At 34.0% G+C, this 19,772-nt stretch overlaps 1 protein-coding gene across 5 annotated transcripts in view; it reads left to right on the forward strand.

The window, feature by feature from the left end:
- Positions 1 to 19,288, forward strand: part of KIF21A (kinesin family member 21A) — a 159,147-nt gene extending 139,859 nt beyond the window's left edge. For all 5 annotated transcript variants that reach the window (XM_060166544.1, XM_060166545.1, XM_060166549.1 and 2 more), the window contains 7 exons: positions 4,503 to 4,639; positions 6,209 to 6,389; positions 7,881 to 8,045; positions 10,100 to 10,217; positions 11,628 to 11,798; positions 13,097 to 13,296; positions 18,034 to 19,288. In XM_060166544.1, the coding sequence (XP_060022527.1) occupies positions 4,503 to 4,639; positions 6,209 to 6,389; positions 7,881 to 8,045; positions 10,100 to 10,217; positions 11,628 to 11,798; positions 13,097 to 13,296; positions 18,034 to 18,127 (1,066 nt within the window). In that variant the 3' untranslated portion in view covers positions 18,128 to 19,288. The remainder of the gene's footprint in view (positions 1 to 4,502; positions 4,640 to 6,208; positions 6,390 to 7,880; positions 8,046 to 10,099; positions 10,218 to 11,627; positions 11,799 to 13,096; positions 13,297 to 18,033) is intronic.
- The last annotated feature ends 484 nt before the right edge of the window (positions 19,289 to 19,772 follow it).

Consider the following 19,772-nt stretch of genomic DNA (forward strand, 5'->3'; position numbering starts at 1 on the left):
ATAATAGTGATAGGATTTAGAATGACAGTTTTAGACTTTTGAGGAGGTTTTGCTACCATTTCAGTTTTAATCTGGTTAAGTTCTTACATTGCCAACAAGTTACTGAGCATTAATTTCAAGAATCTCAAATTGATGTGTGAATGCAAATAATACTTTGGATTTTGTAATTATACACCCACGTGGTAACAATTCCTGGTCTTATTTCTGGTAATGGGGAACTCCCTTCACTTTTTGAAATCATTATAACTAAATCCCAAAAATAAAGTTTTTTTTTTTTAAATCCTAAGCCTAATTTACCTCCTTTAAGTTTTTATTCATTGGTCTGTCATCAGCCCTCTTGAGCTATGCTAGATTTAATCCAGTATACCTTTTTTGTGTGTATGTGCCAGCTCTTTAAATATTCAGCTATTTAACTGTGCTTTTGTATGCTCTCTCCGATGAAGGTTCTCTTATCAGCTCAATAGTTTTAGATTCATCTGTTCCTAATATGATATAGTCTGCAGATCCTTCTTTCTGCTTCCACTGTTTTGGAAAATCTCTGATTTTTCAAAGCTGTTTTTAAAATGTGGCAACTGGAACTCAGCCTCATTCCAGATGTGGCCTTGGCAGAATATAGTAGCTCTATTGCTTTCTTTCTCCTGAAATACTTACTTCTGTTGCACATGTCATTGAAAGTGTTGGTAGAAGAATCATAAATTGTTGATCCATTGATCTTGTATTCAATAAACAAATTTCTTTAGCTTTTAAAATCTAATTAAGCTGCTTTCCTACTTGGAGCGTTCTATTCTATCTTCAACTTAAATTTTATGTTTAAATTTTATCCAATGAATATTTTTTTTTTTAGCACTTTAAAATTTTTTTTTTTTTTTACATCTTTATTGGGGTATAACTGCTTTACAATGGTGTGTTAGTTTCTGCTTTATAACAAAGTGAATCAGTCATACATAAACATATGTTCCCATATGTCTTCCCTGTTGCGTCTCCCTCCCTCCCACCCTCCCCATCCCACCCCTCCAGGCTGTCACAAAGCACCGAGCCAATATCCCTGTGCCATGCGGCTGCTTCCCACTAGCTATCTACCTTACTGCGTTTGTTAGTGTATATATGCCCATGACTCTCTCTCGCCCTGTCACAGCTCACCCTTCCCCCTCCCCATAACCTCAAGTCCGTTCTCTAAGAGGTCTGCGTCTTTATTCCTGCTTTACCCCTAGGTTTTTCATGACATTTTTTTTTTTCTTAAATTCCATATATATGTGTTAGCATACGGTATTTGTCTCTCTCTTTCTGACTTACTTCACTCTGTATGACAGACTCTAGGTCTATCCACCTCATTACAAATAGCTCAATTTCGTTTCTTTTTATGGCTGAGTAATATTCCATTGTATATATGTGCCACATCTTTATCCATTCATCCGATGACGGGCACTTAGGTTGTTTCCATCTCTGGGCTATTGTAAATAGAGCTGCAATGAACATTTTGGTACATGTCTCTTTTTGAATTATGGTTTTCTCAGGGTATATGCCCAGTAGTGGGATTGCTGGGTCATATGGTAGTTCTATTTGTAGCTTTTTAAGGAACCTCCATACTGTTCTCCACAGTGGCTGTATCAATTTACATTCCCACCAACAGTGTAAGAGGGTTCCCTTTTCTCCACACCCTCTCCAGCATTTATTGTTTCTAGATTTTTTGATGATGGCCATTCTGACTGGTGTGAGATGATATCTCATTGTAGTTTTGATTTGCATTTCTCTAATGATTAGTGATGTTGAGCATTCTTTCATGTGTTTGTTGGCAGTCTGTATATCTTCTTTGGAGAAATGTCTATTTAGGTCTTCTGCCCATTTTTGGATTGGGTTGTTTGTTTTCTTGTTATTGAGCTGCATGAGCTGCTTGTAAATTTTGGAGATTAATCCTTTGTCGGTTGCTTCATTTGCAAATATTTTCTCCCATTCTGAGGGTTGTCTTTTGGTCTTGTTTATGGTTTCCTTTGCTGTGCAAAAGCTTTTAAGTTTCATTAGGTCCCATTTGTTTATTTTTGTTTTTATTCCCATTACTCTAGGAGGTGGGTCAGAAAGGATCTTGCTTTGATTTATGTCATAGAGTGTTCTGCCTATGTTTTCCTCTAAGAGTTTGATAGTTTCTGGCCTTACCTTTAGGTCTTTAATCCATTTTGAGCTTATTTTTGTGTATGGTGTTAGGGAGTGATCTAATCTCATACTTTTACATGTACCTGTCCAGTTTTCCCAGCACCACTTATTGAAGAGGCTGTCCTTTCTCCATTGTACATTACTGCCACCTTTATCAAAGATAAGGTGTCCATATGTGCATGGGTTTATCTCTGGGCTTTCTATCCTGTTCCATTGCTCTATCTTTCTGTTTTTGTGCCAGTACCATACCGTCTTGATGACTGTAGCTTTGTAGTATAGTCTGAAGTCAGGGAGCCTGATTCCTCCAGTTCCTTCTTTCGTTCTCAAGATTGCTTTGGCTATTCGGGGTCTTTTGTGTTTCCATACAAATTGTGAAATTTTTTGTTCTAGTTCTGTGAAAAATGCCAGTGGTAGTTAGATAGGGATTGCATTGAATCTATAGATTGCTTTGGGTAGTAGAGTCATTTTCACAATGTTGATTCTTCCAATCCAAGAACATGGTATATCTCTCCATCTATTTATATCATCTTTAATTTCTTTCATCAGTGTCTTATAATTTTCTGCATACAGGTCTTTTGTCTCCTTAGGTAGGTTTATTCCTAGATATTTTATTCTTTTTGTTGCAATGGTAAATGGGAGTGTTTTCTTGATTTCACTTTCAGATTTTTCATCATTAGTATATAGGAATGCCAGAGATTTCCAATGAATATTTTAGTGCTAAGTACATACTTAAATGGATTTTTGGGGGTAATTTTTCTAGACAATGCAGCTCTTTAATATATCAATTTAATAAACATGCCATATCTTTCTTGAGTTCTGGGGAAAGACTGACTAGATATTGAAGACCTTTTTCCAGACTGAGAGGAACATTGACTCTTTAGGGGTGACTCTTCAGCCATTGATGGAACTACCTTACTACAACAGTTTCATACTTACCCACCATGTCCATAGGGATATCATTTGAAAAGCTTTTTGTATGGACTTTATTGGAATCAACATATATTGTGAATATGACATTCCCCTAATTTCCTGCCTATTAATTCTACAAGGACCTTCCCCTGTGAGATGTTATCTCTTACTGATGAGCATTTAAGTGTTTGTAATTATTTGTTTAATATTTTCCTCTTTGAGACTCAACAAGAAGTTTTACTCATGTGTAATTTCTGATATCCACTTTTTTTTCTCCTTTCTGGAAAATTGGGTCTACATGTTTTATCCCCTTTATTGATCCTCTTAGTATACCAACAATGATTTTGCCTCTGCAATGGTATATACTTTCACAACCCTGTGATCTAATGATTTAAAAACAGAAATACTTGAACTCACTGAATAACTCTTCATTGTCAGATCTAATGTATCTTGGGCTTACATTTCTTCTTAATTATTTCTGTCCCTCGCATCTTAAAGGTTGTTCTCCTTCATCAGGAAGATGGAAACAGACAGCTTTGTTTTATTGCTGAATCTGTCCTAACATTATGCCATCTGTCTTATATAATGGACATATTTCAACATAATTTTTCTTCCTGCTCTGAGAAAAGATACATCCAACTTATATATTTATCATTTCTTAATTCACTCTCATTTTTAGTCTTCCCAATACAATTATTTCAGTTCAGATCCTGTCTTAACCTCCTTTGGGATAGGGACAGTGTTTTGATAAATTTTATATTTTCATAGTTCATAGTCCAGTGGCATAAAGCAGAAATTCCAGAAATATTAAAATTATGAGAAATCTCCCTAAAGAGCATCACTATTCTTTTAAAATCTTACTCTTTTTTAAAAATCGTCTTTGAGATTGTTAGAGTTTTAAAAGTTTTTGTTATTTTTGAGCCATTCTCCCCTTAGAATTTCAGGCTATGCAGTCATTCTTGTATTTATTCAAATTTGTTTGAAATTTGCTTCCTTAGTATTTTAGGTGGTATGTATTATACTTTCTTTAGAATGTCTTTTTTGACATAGAGTCTCATTCCAGGCTGATAGTCACACCTTCCAGTTATCCATCATTTATGCTTTCTCATTTTTCATAATTCACTATATTTGAAGAGCTCCCAATATTACTTCATTAAATTTTGAAGAGATGAAATTGTTAATAAGAAAATCCAATTTATCATGACTTTGCTCTTTGCAGAATGCACCTGCTAGCTGATGCCTAATTAGTTGATGCACTCCAACACTACTATTATAATTTCACGCTTTGTCTCTGTCCTTTTGCTTAAAAAAGAGACAAGGGAGCAATCTGGATTTTATTACAATACTAATTATTTAGAAAGACTTCTTAAAGCCAAAGAAAAAAATAAAAAGTAGTTTCATGATATAGCTACTAAAGTAAATCTTATTTTTTTCCCCCACCTCAGGGGCATAATCAACCCATTTCCAGCTTTGAAAGGAATCAGAGCTTCTCCACTTCAGTGTATTCACATAGCTGAAGGGCATACAAAAGCTGTGCTCTGTGTGGATTCTACTGATGATCTTCTCTTCACTGGATCAAAAGGTGCTAGTAGTTGTGCCATGTGGATATTTAACATATTTTTTTTTAATGATTACATTTTAACATGTTTTTAAAAATGTCAAACTGCTTAAGACACATAAGAATCTGAGAGATAATCTCATTCAACTCCTGAATTACATAAAATATAAAATCATTGCGTAGTTGGGAAGAAAGTAAAACTTGTGTTGATGTTAGATGAATAGAATGGTGAGGGAATACATCTCCTTTTGGTAATTGAGCATCTAATACATACAAAGCACTGAGCTTAGTAATGCAGGCTATATAAAAATCTACAAAAGGCCATTACAGTGTACAGTGTGGTAAAGAGAATAAGATGGGTAGCAACCACCATTTCTTGAGCACTTACTCTATGTCAGAGACTGTGCAAATTTTATCTCATTTAATTCTCACAATAAACCCAATGAAATACATGTTGCATCCTAATTTTACAGATGAAGAAGCTGAAGATTCAAGAAATTAAATATTTTCCCAGATAAACTTAACTAGTAAGTGAAAGAGCCAGGATTAGAAACCTAGGTCTACTCATCTCCAGACCTGCACTCTTAACCCCTTTGGTGAAATTGCAGGCAACTAGAAATTAACTGTAAACGATTTGAAGAGTTATAGACAAAGAGTTTCGAGGTTTCAGAAAAGGGAGAGATTATGCTAAATTGTGAAAAATAAGGAAGGCTTTGATAAGGAGGCATTTAGGATGAACCTTACAGTATTGTTTGGATTTGACAGGTAAGAATGGGCAACCAAGATTAGAGAACAGTGTAAGCAGAGACTTGGAGGTAGAAGTGGGTTTGGAAACTAAATTCAGTTGGATTGAAAAGTAGAGTATATTTAGGGGCAGTGGTGGACAGTGAGGTTAGAAAAGTGAGAAGGAAGCATGTACAGGAATTTGGGAAGCTAGTCAAAGCTTTTTAGCATTTAGGGATGTTACAAGGTGAGGGGAAAGTCTAGCTAGAACTTGTGAATTGTGAATAATGGCAAGTAATTCCCCAATTTAAAAAATTTGCTCTGTAAAAGAATTTTCTAATGATTCAAATTAAATTTATTAGTCCAGGATAATTAGATATTTAGCATGTCAAAAAAAATAGAATAGTTTTATGATTATGTTTTTGGGTCAAAAATGAAATCAATCAGTGACCCCTGGAAAAGAAAGGTGTGTGTATTCCTACATGTGGAGTGTGGTGAGTACGTAAAAGAGTGATCAAAGCAAAATGTCTCAAAGAGGCTGATTTGGGATTGCCATTTTAAATTCAGGAGCAATTTGAAACAAGATTCTCTTGATATGTCTATTTCAAAATTTTGTATAATTATTTTTTAATACCACATAATGCATACACCAGATATCCTGGCTTTCATCTAATCCTTTATACCTACTTTGCCCTTCAACCTGCTGAAAAGTGTCAAGGATAGAGTTAGGATGCCTGCTGCAAGTTAATTAAATAATTACTGTTTTCTTATCTCATTTTTTTTCTCATAGAAGAGAAATTGTTATTGTTAAGAGAATCTAATTTAGCTCATATTGACAGTATTTCCTCTTTTTTATTTGTTTGTTTTTAGATCGTACTTGTAAAGTATGGAATCTGGTGACTGGGCAGGAGATAATGTCACTGGGAGGTCATCACAACAATGTAGTATCTGTAAAATACTGTAATTATACAAGTTTGGTCTTCACTGTGTCAACATCTTATATTAAGGTGTGGGATATCAGAGATTCAGCAAAGTGCATTCGAACGCTAACGTAAGTAACTTAAAGACAAACAGCATAAGGGGCAAATAGTTCTTGTTTACAAAATGTAAGAAAAGATAGGCCTATTTATGCATTCTTGTTTATTTATACCTATCCACTTGCAAAGAATATGAAAGTGTTTATAATAAGAACACAGATAAAATAAGGTGAAAAAAAACTGTTGAGAAAATAAAATACAATAGCTCAATATTAAACAGGAAAGGAGAAGTCATATTTGATCTATGACTAAATACACATTTCATATTTCCTCCCTCCCAAATAACTAAGGAATTAAATTTTCATAGTATTCATTAATTGATGTAGTTAAATGATTTACATTACTTGCTTCAAATGAGTACCACTATTTAGAAAATGGCTGAAATCACCATTATAGACTGTTAAGAAGTACTTGCAAAATTTAATTAGCATGTATTGAATAATACATGCTAATTAATTGAGGAGTTTTTTTAAGACTTACACTGCTTTGGTGCTAGCCTATATTTAATAACTGTAGGTTATATTGGACAATTGGAGGATGAATTTGTTTTCTACGTCTGTTATCATATGTCTTTAAAATATAGAGCAAATAGTGATCCTTTTTGCCATAAGATTGATGAACTGTTTTACATAATTAAAATTAAGGTGAACTCTGTTGGTTTAAATAAGAGAAGGGAGCATAGGAATGGTTAATTTTTACTAATTTGTAGAGTGAGGATTATTAATATTTAAGTGCTATTTTATATTTTGAGAATTACTAATTATTTACTGTACTGAATACAGGTCTCTTGTGGAGAATTTTGTAGAAAAAAAACACTGTATCTTATGTTAGAAATTTACCAATCCAGTTGACTCATTAAAATCAAAATCAAATTTGAAAAGATTGATTATAACTTGGTATTTTAGAAGTTTGCTAATAAAATGTTTCAAAATTTAAAAATATACTTACCATTTAGAATTTAGCTGAGGAAATAGAAATAAATCATATTTAAGTCTTTCGCATATAGTAAGTAATCCTTATATGATTGGGTTAAAATAAACAAAAACTGAAAATAAAAAGTCCTTAGTGTCTTTAATTCATAAGGGCAAATCTTATATATGAAAGGAATACTGGTAGGCTTGTTCCTCAGGGAACTTCTGGAAACTGCAGGAAAATGAATTAATTTTGTGACACTATATCATTTGTTGAGTTTTTGTCTTTGTCATCTAATCTTTTCTGAATCATATTTAAGTCATCTCTAACAGGGCCCAGAATTCCTAGTGTTATAATAACTTGCAAATTAAGAGTTTTAAGCCATGTCATCTTGTTTTCTTCATTCATTTTATCTATCAAAATGTTTATTTATTAGTGTGTATGAGGTGTTGTGCTAGGCACAGTGCATACAGTGACCAAAGAACACAGATCTTCTTGTTGTCTACAGCCAGTTTCCTAGGAATGTAAGGAATTCTAAGACTAACTCTTGTCCAGAAATGTGACTTATTTTGCTTTACTTTGTCTCTGTTAAGGTCTTCAGGTCAAGTTACTCTTGGAGATGCTTGTTCTGCCACCACCAGCCGGACAGTTACTATTCCTTCTGGGGAAAACCAAGTCAATCAAATTGCACTGAACCCAACTGGCACCTTTCTCTATGCAGCTTCTGGAAATGCTGTCAGAATGTGGGATCTTAAAAGGTAGAATTTTAAAGAAAATGTACTTCCTGTATATGGCAAATTATTAATAGCATTAATACATTAATAGCATTATACACACATTAATAGCATTAGTGTGTGTGAAATCTAATTTGTGTAACCCCAGAAGTTAATATAAAAACCTAGACTTTTCTGTTTGATTCAGCACCGCTGAACGTCTATGTCCTCGTTAGCAAACTCACAATTTTCCTTTCTTTTAATCTCCATTGCTGGGAAAAAAATATATGAAGGAAAATAGCCTTTCTTAACATTTGTCTATAAGTTGTGTTGTTTACCAGGAAGAGAACAAGATTCTCATGCTAGTTGCATCAGTACCTTTGAAAGAATTATTTTTTGTAACATCACTTATGCATCATTATCTCAAAATTTTCAGTTTACAAACCATATAACTTTAAGCATAAATATTCACAGGATTTTTATAAATATAGAATTATATATATATACACATATATATGATGAAGTATTAAGAAGATGAAGTGAGTACAGAGAGAAAAATGATAAATTGAAATATAAGGCATTACATCTTTGATTTGATTTCTTTTTGCCGTGAAGTATAAGCTTTTATCCTTCATTTGAGTGTTTATTTTAGCTTCTTTTCTAGTTCTTAAAAATTTGGCAGCAAGGGAATATTTATTTATTAGTTAATAAATGTTTATTCAATATCAATTATGGCAAGCACTATACCAACACTTGTGGTAAGGTACTGGGGATAAAGACTGAGCAAGACAAATTTGGTGTCCATCTTCTTAGAACTCATCTTGTAATGGAGGATAAAGGCCATTAAAAGGCAATTACAAGATTCTGAGTAAAGTTTGTAATTCAGGTAATATAGGTAATTCAGTTAATAATCCCATCTAGAAGGGCTTTGTCAGTAGTAAATCAAAGGGAAATTTATTTTAGAAATTCTGAGGAAAATTGGTTATAACTTGTAACATTTTAATGCATGACTGAGAAAGTATTATAAGCATAATTTATAGATAAATAAATGAGAGAGAAAGAGAAATAAGAAACACAGTCCTGAGAACAGTTTTAGAAAAAAAAAGTAGAAAATTGAAAACAGTGCTTGTTTAAGAAAATTAGGAACGAGATGAGGACTGGGTTTATTCTTGAAGACATTAAACTTGATTTGTGGTTGTAGTACCATGAAGGAAGATACTCAAAGTCATGACATGAGGCAGAAAAGATACCAGCTTTTGAAAATCTTTACATTCTTTTCTGCTGAAAAGTTAGATCCTTTTTCAAGTTGCTTGATTTCAGCAACCTGATTAAATACAGATTCATCTTAACAAAGTAACTAAGAAAAGAGTTACAAGTAATATTCTAGAGGGCAAATACACCTCTGTATTCCAGCAGCTTGATTTGAGGTAGGACTATGAAACAAAGGTTCATTGTCACCCCCTGACAATGGGCATCACATGTTTTTCTACCAGTCAGATATATTCCTGGTCATTTTCATGTCTTTGTAATAATTGATGAAATGGACTACCTATTTTCTGACATGCATGTATATACACATATGTGTGCATACATGTATGTGTATATATGATGGGTGTACATATATGTGTATATGTGAGAATATATGTTAGTGTAGTAAAATAATTTTACTTTCTTCATATTGTTATTTTCTAGTTATATCAGTGACATAGTTGTTTTAATCAAATTTCAAATTGGCCCTAATAACATCAATCATATGTCTATATCATGTTGAGAATTTAACAGATTAAGGTTTACCTGGACTTAGGTTAGAGTTAAAATTAGCCTTTAGCAAGTTTTTGGAGTTTTGATTTTTTTTTTTTTAACTACCTGAATGATATTACTTGCTTTGGAATAACTTATTTAGGACTCCTCACACTTCCATCAGAGAATTGATTACTTTGGCCATTATTTTTACTCTTAATTTGAACAGAGTTGCATAGAGGTGGAGTTAAATCAAAAAGAACAGTTTTAGCAAAGACTGTTGATTATTTTTGCTGAGGCTTAGGCTCAACATGCTAAGAAATATTTTCAAACAAAATTATTTTTCTCTCTTTTTAAAGGTTTCAGTCCACAGGAAAGTTAACGGGACACCTAGGCCCTGTTATGTGTCTTACTGTAGATCAGATTTCTAGTGGACAAGATTTAATCATCACTGGCTCCAAGGATCATTATATCAGAGTGTGTATAATAAAGTTGTTTAATTACATTCTCCTATTAAATGATAGATTAGAAGTATTGAGATGCACCTGGGACCCTTTTCTCTAAATCAGTTTTCTTTTTTCTCATTTCTAACCTTTGCTTTTTCTTCCTGATCTTTTCCTCACTCGGTTCCTGGTTGTGTTGTCTTATTATTTAAACATGTATTCTCACTTTTCATAGAAGATAGGTTGGGAGGGATTTTAAAGATTTTTTTGGCTCAGTCATCCAACTAATGCTTAAGTCTCTCATCATCACCACCTTTAATGCTGAACATGTTATAGTCTTCATATTTTATGCAAGTAGCAGATAAGATGAAGAGAGAAGCATAGTTTGATTCTGGAGATGTTAAATTTGAGATGCTAATAGAGGACCTTCTCATGTAGTCCAGCAGGCCATTTGAAAGGCAAGTCCAGAGCTCAAGATAAGTTATGACTAGACATGTATGTTTCAGAGCTGTTCAAATAGAAGCAGATGGTTAAGGAGTTAGAGTAGTTGACATGGCCAAAGGAGAGGGGTTGATATGACTCAGCCTTGGGGAATCCTATAAGAACCAATGGGAATAAAAAAGAGGAAACAGTAATAAAGAGAGATAGGAAGAGTATAAGTACTATTTTTTAGAAACTTTGATTAAGAGATGAGAAATCGGTTAGTGACTTGACAATAGAATGGTTAAGGTGAGAGGATTTTATATTTGGTAGACTTGAGCATGTTTATATGCTCAGGAAATGGGCTCAGTGGAGAGGGAAAGTGTGAAGAGTGAAGTGGTAGCAATTGGTGAATCAGATCAAAGATGTGAACCTTGGGAAAAAGTAGGTACACTTTAGCATCTGAAAAGAAGGGAAGGGTAAGAGAATGTTTGAGAATAAAAGAAAACTTTTGTAACTGGGAGGATGGTCCAGAAAGTTTATTTTTGGTCATACTAACCTTTTTAGGAAATCACAAGTTCAACAGTTAAGAGAGATGAGAGCAACTGAGGGGAGTGAAAGGCTTTGAATAGCAGCTTTGGAGAATTTGAGATGACCACCAAGATTGCAGAGCTACCTAATAGTGTTTAAATAACAATCATATCATTTATTTGAATTTCAACTGGATTGATATGTAGCATTTTTATTATTTAACATATCGTTTGTACACTCACACATGAGAAAATTGGTTGCCTTTCTTAAGAGCTTACAGACATGTAAACATGTGACATGTAAGCAAAAGTAGTGTGAAGATAGGGCTCAGGTTCATCCTGAGTCATTCATAGCAGGTTATTTTAGTTACCTTAGTAAAATAAAACAAATCATATCTGGTTAATATACGTGTGTGTGTTTCTATGAATGAATGCATATAGGTGCTTATTTGTAAGATAAATCGGATGACTGCTTCCTTTCTGCTTTTATTTAGATGTTTGATGTAACTGAAGGGGCTCTTGGAGCTGTGAGTCCCACCCACAATTTCGAGCCCCCTCATTATGATGGCATTGAAGCATTAACCATACAAGGGGATAACCTATTTAGTGGTTCCAGAGATAATGGAATCAAGAAATGGGATTTAGCTCAAAAAGACCTTCTACAGGTAATGCAAAACCTTTTCATGGGATGGAGTGGGTATTTCAAAGTCACCAGTATCCTATATAAGAACGCGAAGAGCCTCTATGTAGATTTTCATTGTTTAGGGATGGTATCAAACAGGGCTTCCTCTTAAAGAGTGTTTCATCATCACCCACCAGAGTTACTAATTATGAAAAGGGCAACATTCAACATTTAATGATATCTCCTAAATAAAAGGGGAATAGACTCTGATAAGAGTTGGAAGATCTGGGATAGCACCATGCTTGTGTTTACTAAATGAAATCAGTCTTGGAGTAAAGCAGTCAGTTTCTCATTTTGTTTTTGTTTTATGTACACATATTCCAAAGAGTACCAAGTTTCACTAAGGTCAAAGCAGTCTAAATGATTCCTCATCTCATTTTCATACATTCAACAGTGGTGGTTCTCTCATTTCCTATAGAATGATAGTTGGATTGAAGTGTCCTGTCAATACAGTCAAACATTGGTGGCTTTTCCTAATTCCGAGAGGAAGAAGTTAGTTAACAGATAAAATTGTACTCAATTTCAGGCTTTTCCATATAAATGTATGCGTGTGTATGTATTGCAATTATTCCTACTTTCCTGCTTACAACCAGATGAAAACAAAATGAACAAGTAGCATGAACGTTAATAGCAAAAACCTGGCAACAGATGCATATATTGCACTCAAAAGCTTTTCTTTTATAGATATACATTCTTGGATGTGACTTTTATGTTATGTATATAAATATATTTATGCATAAAATATGGTATATAGTCTGAGCTTATAATTATTGTTTACTCATTGTGAAATATATAGGTTAGCTCCAGCCTTCAACAAAAAGCTTTAGGCCTCTATGTTCTCTTCTAAAATTTAAGGCAGTGATTTTATGAGACAATCCTTATAGTCTACACACCAGGTTGTAGTTTTCAAACTAGTTGCGTGAGATACATTTTGGAGAAAGGTGAAATAGTTACTCCTTTGAAGAGAAAGTGATGTTTGAAAAATTCTGTATACTTTCCAGGTGTTTTAGATTCTATAGATTTTTCTTTTTTAACATTCTAGGCCTTTAATACTGATAACACTGATGATAACTAGTGAGGCAAATTTAGGAGCAAATTACAGATTTATTTCTTTAAATCATGAAGAGTGACTTCATAGAAAATGATTTTTATAGTTTCCAGGCCAATTCAGTGTTCCAAATTTTGAATTTTGTCAATAAAAACTTTTGTAACTTATTTTGGTATGAAAATGTCAGTTTGGACTACTCCCCTTAAACTGCTGATTTTTCTTTTTTTTCTCAGCAAGTTCCAAATGCACATAAGGATTGGGTCTGTGCCCTTGGAGTGATGCCAGGCCACCCAGTTTTGCTCAGTGGCTGCAGAGGGGGCATTCTGAAACTCTGGAACATAGATACCTTTGTGCCAGTTGGAGAGATGAAAGGTCATGAGAGTCCTATCAATGCCATATGTGTTAATTCCACCCACATTTTTACTGCAGCTGAGTAAGTTTCTGCTATGTGATCTTTCTCTATATTGTTTACTTGTATTCAGATTTAATAAATCCTGTAAGTTGTAAATATCTGGAAATGTAGAATATATGAATCCTTTTATTGCAGTTATTCTAATGTCTATTTATGATGTCTTATTTATATTTTCTGAGAAACACTGTGGGCACTGCGTTTGGGCTCCCCTGGTTACATGGTAATAGTGTTACTCCTATATCGGCTCTCTGATTAGACTAAGAAGTCTTCTGCCAGATCTTCCCCTGGTGATTTTAATTTTTAAAAAATCATTCATAAGTGACTAGTTTCTAAAAGTTTTTTTCCAGAAAGGCAACAAACTTGTCATTCTTCAAATTTAGACCATTTCATTTTAAAAAAAAAAACTTTGTGCATCTTCTACCTCCTTTAAAGTTTAAGTACATAGTAATAATATCTACTTCCCTGTTAAGATGACTGGATTGATTAATTTATTTGCTCATTTGCTTATTCATGATGAATCTCCTATGTGCCAGGCACTGTTCCGGACCCTTGGGAATAGAGAAGTGAACAAAGTAGATACAAACCGTAGTTTCATTCTAAGGAGGAGAAAAGAAAATAAATAAGTAAAATATGTTACATGGTGAGAGGTGCTATGGAGAAAAATAAAGCAGGGAAGGGGGATGAGAGCATCACTGGGGGGCAGGGGTTACACAATAGAGTGATCAGTGAAGGCCTTACTGAAAAAGTGACATTTAAGAAGATGTTTGAAGGAGGTGTAGAGATGTGACCATAAAAGTGACATAATATGTATATAAGTACTTTGAAAAGGAAAGCATATATACTAACTGTAATGTGAGGTGTTCATCTCAATCAAATAAAATGTAATTTCTCATGAATATCTTGAAAATCTCCCTATGTCATTTGTGTACCAATTATGTTACTTAATTTGACCAACTGCTTGATTCGTCTGTCCTAAATGCACGATTACCCTGATTTTATTTTGAAACCTCTGCTATATTTCTCTGGTGTCTCTTATTATTTGTGCTGTTTCCATTGAATCCCTCTTCTCATTTAGATTTACTTTCTCTCATCTCTAAAGTACATCAAAGCCAATTTCTTTTGTGTTTTTCTAAGGTGTTTACCTTTGGTGCTTCATTGATGCTATTTCCAAGATGCATACTTTCTTAAGAGTCATCACTTTTATTTGTTCCCTTGGAAGTTTGTTTTGTCCTTGACAATTTATGGGAAATAAATTAATATCCCTCAAAGCTGTGGGACACACAAGATAAGACTATAAAAGTATTATGTATCACTGAGGTCTGGTCGGTGAAGTATGATATAATACTTTTCTTCCATGATACAGTTTTATTTTTGAAGAATTGAAATTTTTCTCAGTTTACCCATGGAGCATCAGATGCAGATGTATTTACCATGTAACATAAACTCAGGAAAATCGCCAATAAAATCAGAAGGCCTATTTTCAAATTAGTGCTACTTATTTGTTATCTAACGAGTGTTTGTATAGGGCTTAGTATCTACCAGGCATTGTCCTAAGTGTTTTCAGGCTTTTACTCATTTAGTCTTCATAAGAACTCTAGAAGGTGAGTATTATTATAATCCCTATTTTATAGGTGGGACTTTATAATTCAAAGTCCTTGTATAAGTAATTCTATCATATCTGATTTCTGGATCTGATGTCACTGATTGATTTTTCTTATGATTATGGGTCTTATTTTTTCTGCTTTTATGTCAAGTAACATTTTATAGAATGTTGAACATTAATTATAGTATTGTGTTTTGAGTATCTGGATTTTGTTGTATTCCTTTAAAGAGTATTGGGCTTTGTTTGTCAGGCACATAAGTTACTTGTGGTTCAGCTCATATTTTTGAGACTTGTTTTTAACTCTTCTTGGATTTCTATTGAATGTCTTGAATGTTTGATGCTGTTCTCCACTGGTCAGAACCTGAACATCTCACAGCGCTTTGTGAACTCTGGGATTTGTTTGACTTATACTCACTAGTAGTTTTTTGGTGTGGCCTTATAGTCTGATTCTACTCATGTGCAACTTAGCCTTCAGTCAAAAGCATTAGGGGACCCCTATGTAGATTGATGGAATTCTTTTCCTATAGCTCCATAGTTCTTTTTGCATAGCTCTCTCCTCTTCTCTATCTGGTTCTACAAATTCCAACTATTTCACACTTACCAGATTTTTATTACTATCTCTTCAACTCTGATTCTGTGATTTTTCTGCTTGGTTTCCCACATTGCTGTAGTCTGGAAAGTGCTGCCAGACTGAGAGCCAGGGCCATCACAGAGCTCACCTTCTCTGTTTCCCTTTTCTCAGGGATTACAGGCCTGAACTACCTATTGCCCAGTTTCTGAAAATAGTTGTTCCATATATTCTGTCAAGTTTTCACTTTGTTTACAACAGGAGCACTAACCTGGCACAGGTTACTCTGTCACGACTAGTAGTGTAAGTTTGTTCATCTTAGGCTTCATATGTCCAAAACTGAACTCCTGACCTTCCTAAGAAACCTGCTCATCCTAAAGCCTTCTCCATCTCAGTTGATGGCTTGTCTGTCTTCTCTGTTGCTTAGTTTAGAAACCTTCATTCCTCTCTTTCTCTCACACTCCATATCCAATGCATCAGCAAACTCTGTTGGTGTTCTACCTTTAAATTATATCTAGAATCTGATCACTTCTCACCATGCCTTTTGCTGCCTCTCTGACCCTGGTCACCTTCAGCTCTTGGATTACTACAGTAGCCTCCTAAACAAGGTCCGTTGCCCATGTGTAGTCTATTCTCAATACAGACACCAGAGTAATTTTTAAAAAATACAAGTCAGATCTTGTTCCTTCTCTGCTCAAAACCTTGCATTGATCATCCATTTTATCTAAAGTATAGGCCGTTACTTGATCTGACCCTTTGAGCATTTATCTCTCACCTTACCTTCTAGTACCCTCTGGTGTGCTCCTTCTCTTAAAACACCAATAACATCTTTGCTGATTCTTGAACATATCAGGCTCACTCCAACCTTAGGACATTTGCCCAAAGTGCCTTCAGAGATCCTGATCTTCTTCTAATGTCTTTCTTTCTCGATAAGAATAACCTTGCCATTTTATTTAAAATTGTGATCTCTCTTATCAACTACCACTCCTGATCCTGATCCCCTTTGCCATACTCTTTAATTTCTCTATAACATTTATTACTTTCTAATAAACTTTATAATTTAATTATTTATTAAGTTTTATTGTCTGTCTCCTTTTGCTAGAATATATGGTCTACAAAGGCCTAGGATTGTGTTTTTTATTTATTTGTTTATTTTTAATTGATCCCGAGCACCTAGAATAATGCCTAGAACACTGCAAGTTCCCAAGAAACATTTGTTGAATGGATGGTTGTATAAATGAATGGATAAATGGGTGAATGTGTGAACATATCCCCTTCTGTTTTCAGTTACATGTGCTGTGTGGGATAGGGAGAGATTATTATTTCCCTCCAGTTTTATTGAGATATAATTGACATACAGCACTGTGTAAGTTTAAGGTATACAGCATAATGATTTGACTTAAATATATAATGAAATGATTATCACAATAAGCTTAGTTAGCATCCATCGTCTCATGTAGATACAAAAAAAAAAAAGGAAAAGAAAAAAAGTGATTTTTTTTACCTTGTGGTAAGAACTCTTAGGGATGAGAAGATTGTTGATTAAAAATTAGAAAGCCTGGATTCTAGGCTCAACTCTGTACTCTACTATGTTACATTGAACAAGTCACTAAACTTTCTTTATCCTCGAAATGGACTACATAATCTTTGAAATACTTTTTAACTATACAATTCTATGGTAACTCGTTCTTTTTGGCTTTGGGTTTGTTAGGAAATGGGAGAAAAGCAACACTCTCTTTTTAGAGCCATGAGAGACATGGTAAGAAATGTGATTGTCTAATGACTAGTCCCCAGAACCCACATGTTAAGTGAATAAAAATAAGTTTTCTCAGAAAAGCTTTGAATTGTCTATGTTCTATGATAGGCAGAATGTTAGACTACTTCTTAGTAGCCTCCTGCTTTTTCTGTGGGCTTACCTGAACATAATTCTTCCTGAATATCAACAGATTCACCAACTCCCTGGTATTCCTGCCCTGGCCCCCTCACTGTGATCTTACTGTGGGCTCTTATGCCTGAAGACCTCTGACCATGTCATATTAGTAAAGTCTTTAAGAGATGGAGCCAGACTGCCTGGTTTCAAATCTTGGCACTATCACTTACTTTGTGATCTTCGGCAATATATATATATATTTTTTGGCCACACCTTGAGACATGCGGAACTTCCCCGACCAGGGATCAAACCTACGCTCCCTGCAGTGGAAGGGTGGAGTCAACCGCTGGACCACCAGGGAAGCCCGATCTTGGGCAAATTAATTAACTTCTTTGGACCTCAATTTGCTCATCAATAAATAGGGGAGAATAGCATTATCTATATCTTATGATATGTAAAGAGAATTAAATGCATTAGTGTATGTGAGGGGAACATAGTAACAATACCTGGCATATAGTAGGCCCTTGATAATATGAACTATTTTTAATTTCATTATTATGGGTACCTGTTTGGTATACCTATGGAACAATGTATATTTTTACTTACATCTATTAGAGATCTTTTCAGAAAATGTTTCCATGATAAGTAATTCTACAAACTACTTCTTTATCTTTCCACCTCTTTTCACATGTTCATTTTTAATTTATTATTGTGTAGTGATCGAACTGTGAGAATTTGGAAGACTCGAAATTTGCAAGATGGTCAGCTCTTTGACACAGGAGATCCAGTGGAAGATATTGCCAGTAATTAAACATGAATGAAGTTAGTCATAAACTGAATACTGTGATTATACTCTATGTTCTTTATGGAAAATGTTGTCCTGCATTTATTAGGCAAAAACTTGTGAATGGAATTAACTGGAAAATATATCTGAATCCAACTGCTGAATATAAATGGTATTCTAATAAAATTGTGTACTATCCTATGTGCTTAATTTTAATATCTACCAATGCATATATAACCTATAATTGATATGCTGCTTGATTTGCACTTATATAGTGGCTGGATTTTTATGCCTGGCTATAAAGAACATCTTCAAATTATTTGAAGTACAACATGTCTGCTTTTGTGACAGAAAATACACTTGGAATACAAAGCAACCCATTGTTAACTCATTCATATAGTCTGTTCAGATGATTTACATATTTGAAACATATTGGGAATGTTAATCAAACATTGGTTTGTCTGGTATTTATATCAGTCTACAGAGGGCTCCCAAATTTAAAAGCTCTTTTAATGTAATGGAAAAAAGATATGAGAATATTACTGATGGTGATTTTTCATAAAATGGAACTAACTTTAATCTACTAACAAAGAAGGTTAAACAGATTGTGTTAGATGTCGATATTTACTTGTATTGACCAAAGTTTTGCAGCTGTGCTATATTCTGTGCTCAGGACTAAAATGCTGTTAAATTGTTTTATTAGTGCTGTGCATACATTCTGTGATGGGAAACATTTTTGATGTCCTAACAGAAATATATTTTGATCTATTTTCCTATGGAGTTGTTTCTATTATCACCCTTTAATTTCATTTTTATTTAATAGTAGTATTTCTTTCCCTTTTTATCTAATTTTTTATGTGCTGCTAAATACATTTTAAATGTACTATGTTTGCAAACCTTGGTAGCTATGATGAGAACTATATCACCTGCAGTGAGGAAAGCTATGTAAATAGGTAGATTGTAAAGAGAGAATGTCTTATGTTGTAACTATGAATTTTTAAATATTGTAGATTGGATTTTGCAAAAGGATGTATAATTTATCTGTCTGCTCAGAATATTAATTTGTAAATTCTGCAAGTTTAATTTTTATGTGGATGGTATGACACTTGAAAATATTGTCTTGTGATCTTTTTCCCAAAAACTATTTGTTTGTAAATGAAAGCTTAGCTAAGGCTTAAATAAACATGTCGCTGTGAATTATTTTTATTTTCTTGTTCTTTTCCTAATATGAAAATGGCCAGTGTTTGTAAAACTTTATTTTATCTGTGTGATATAAGGAAAGACATTTTCTTGTTATCCAGTGCTACATATGCATTCCTTTTTTTGCTCACTAGACATGAAATATTCTTGAAAAATATAAACCATAACTTAATCTTGAGGAACCAAGGAAACTCGCTATTTAAAGGAATTAAATCAAACCATATAGTTTAGGGATTTGAACATAGATGGTTGAACAAGTGAAAAATATTCCCATAACAGTTAGGACAATAATGACCTTGGTTACTTGGAGAGGAAATGGAAGGCATGGTGACTGGCAGGTGTTGCAGGAGGTGAGTTGGGCGTGTAGAGGGGTATGGAGGTCCTAGAAATGTTCTGTTTTGTGACCTGAGTCCTAAGTGACATATTCATATTAAACTGTAATATATTTCTTTCCTATTTTATATACGTATGC

This window comes from Lagenorhynchus albirostris, chromosome 11 (genome assembly GCF_949774975.1).
Source record: "Lagenorhynchus albirostris chromosome 11, mLagAlb1.1, whole genome shotgun sequence".
Classification (NCBI taxonomy): Eukaryota; Metazoa; Chordata; class Mammalia; order Artiodactyla; family Delphinidae; genus Lagenorhynchus; species Lagenorhynchus albirostris.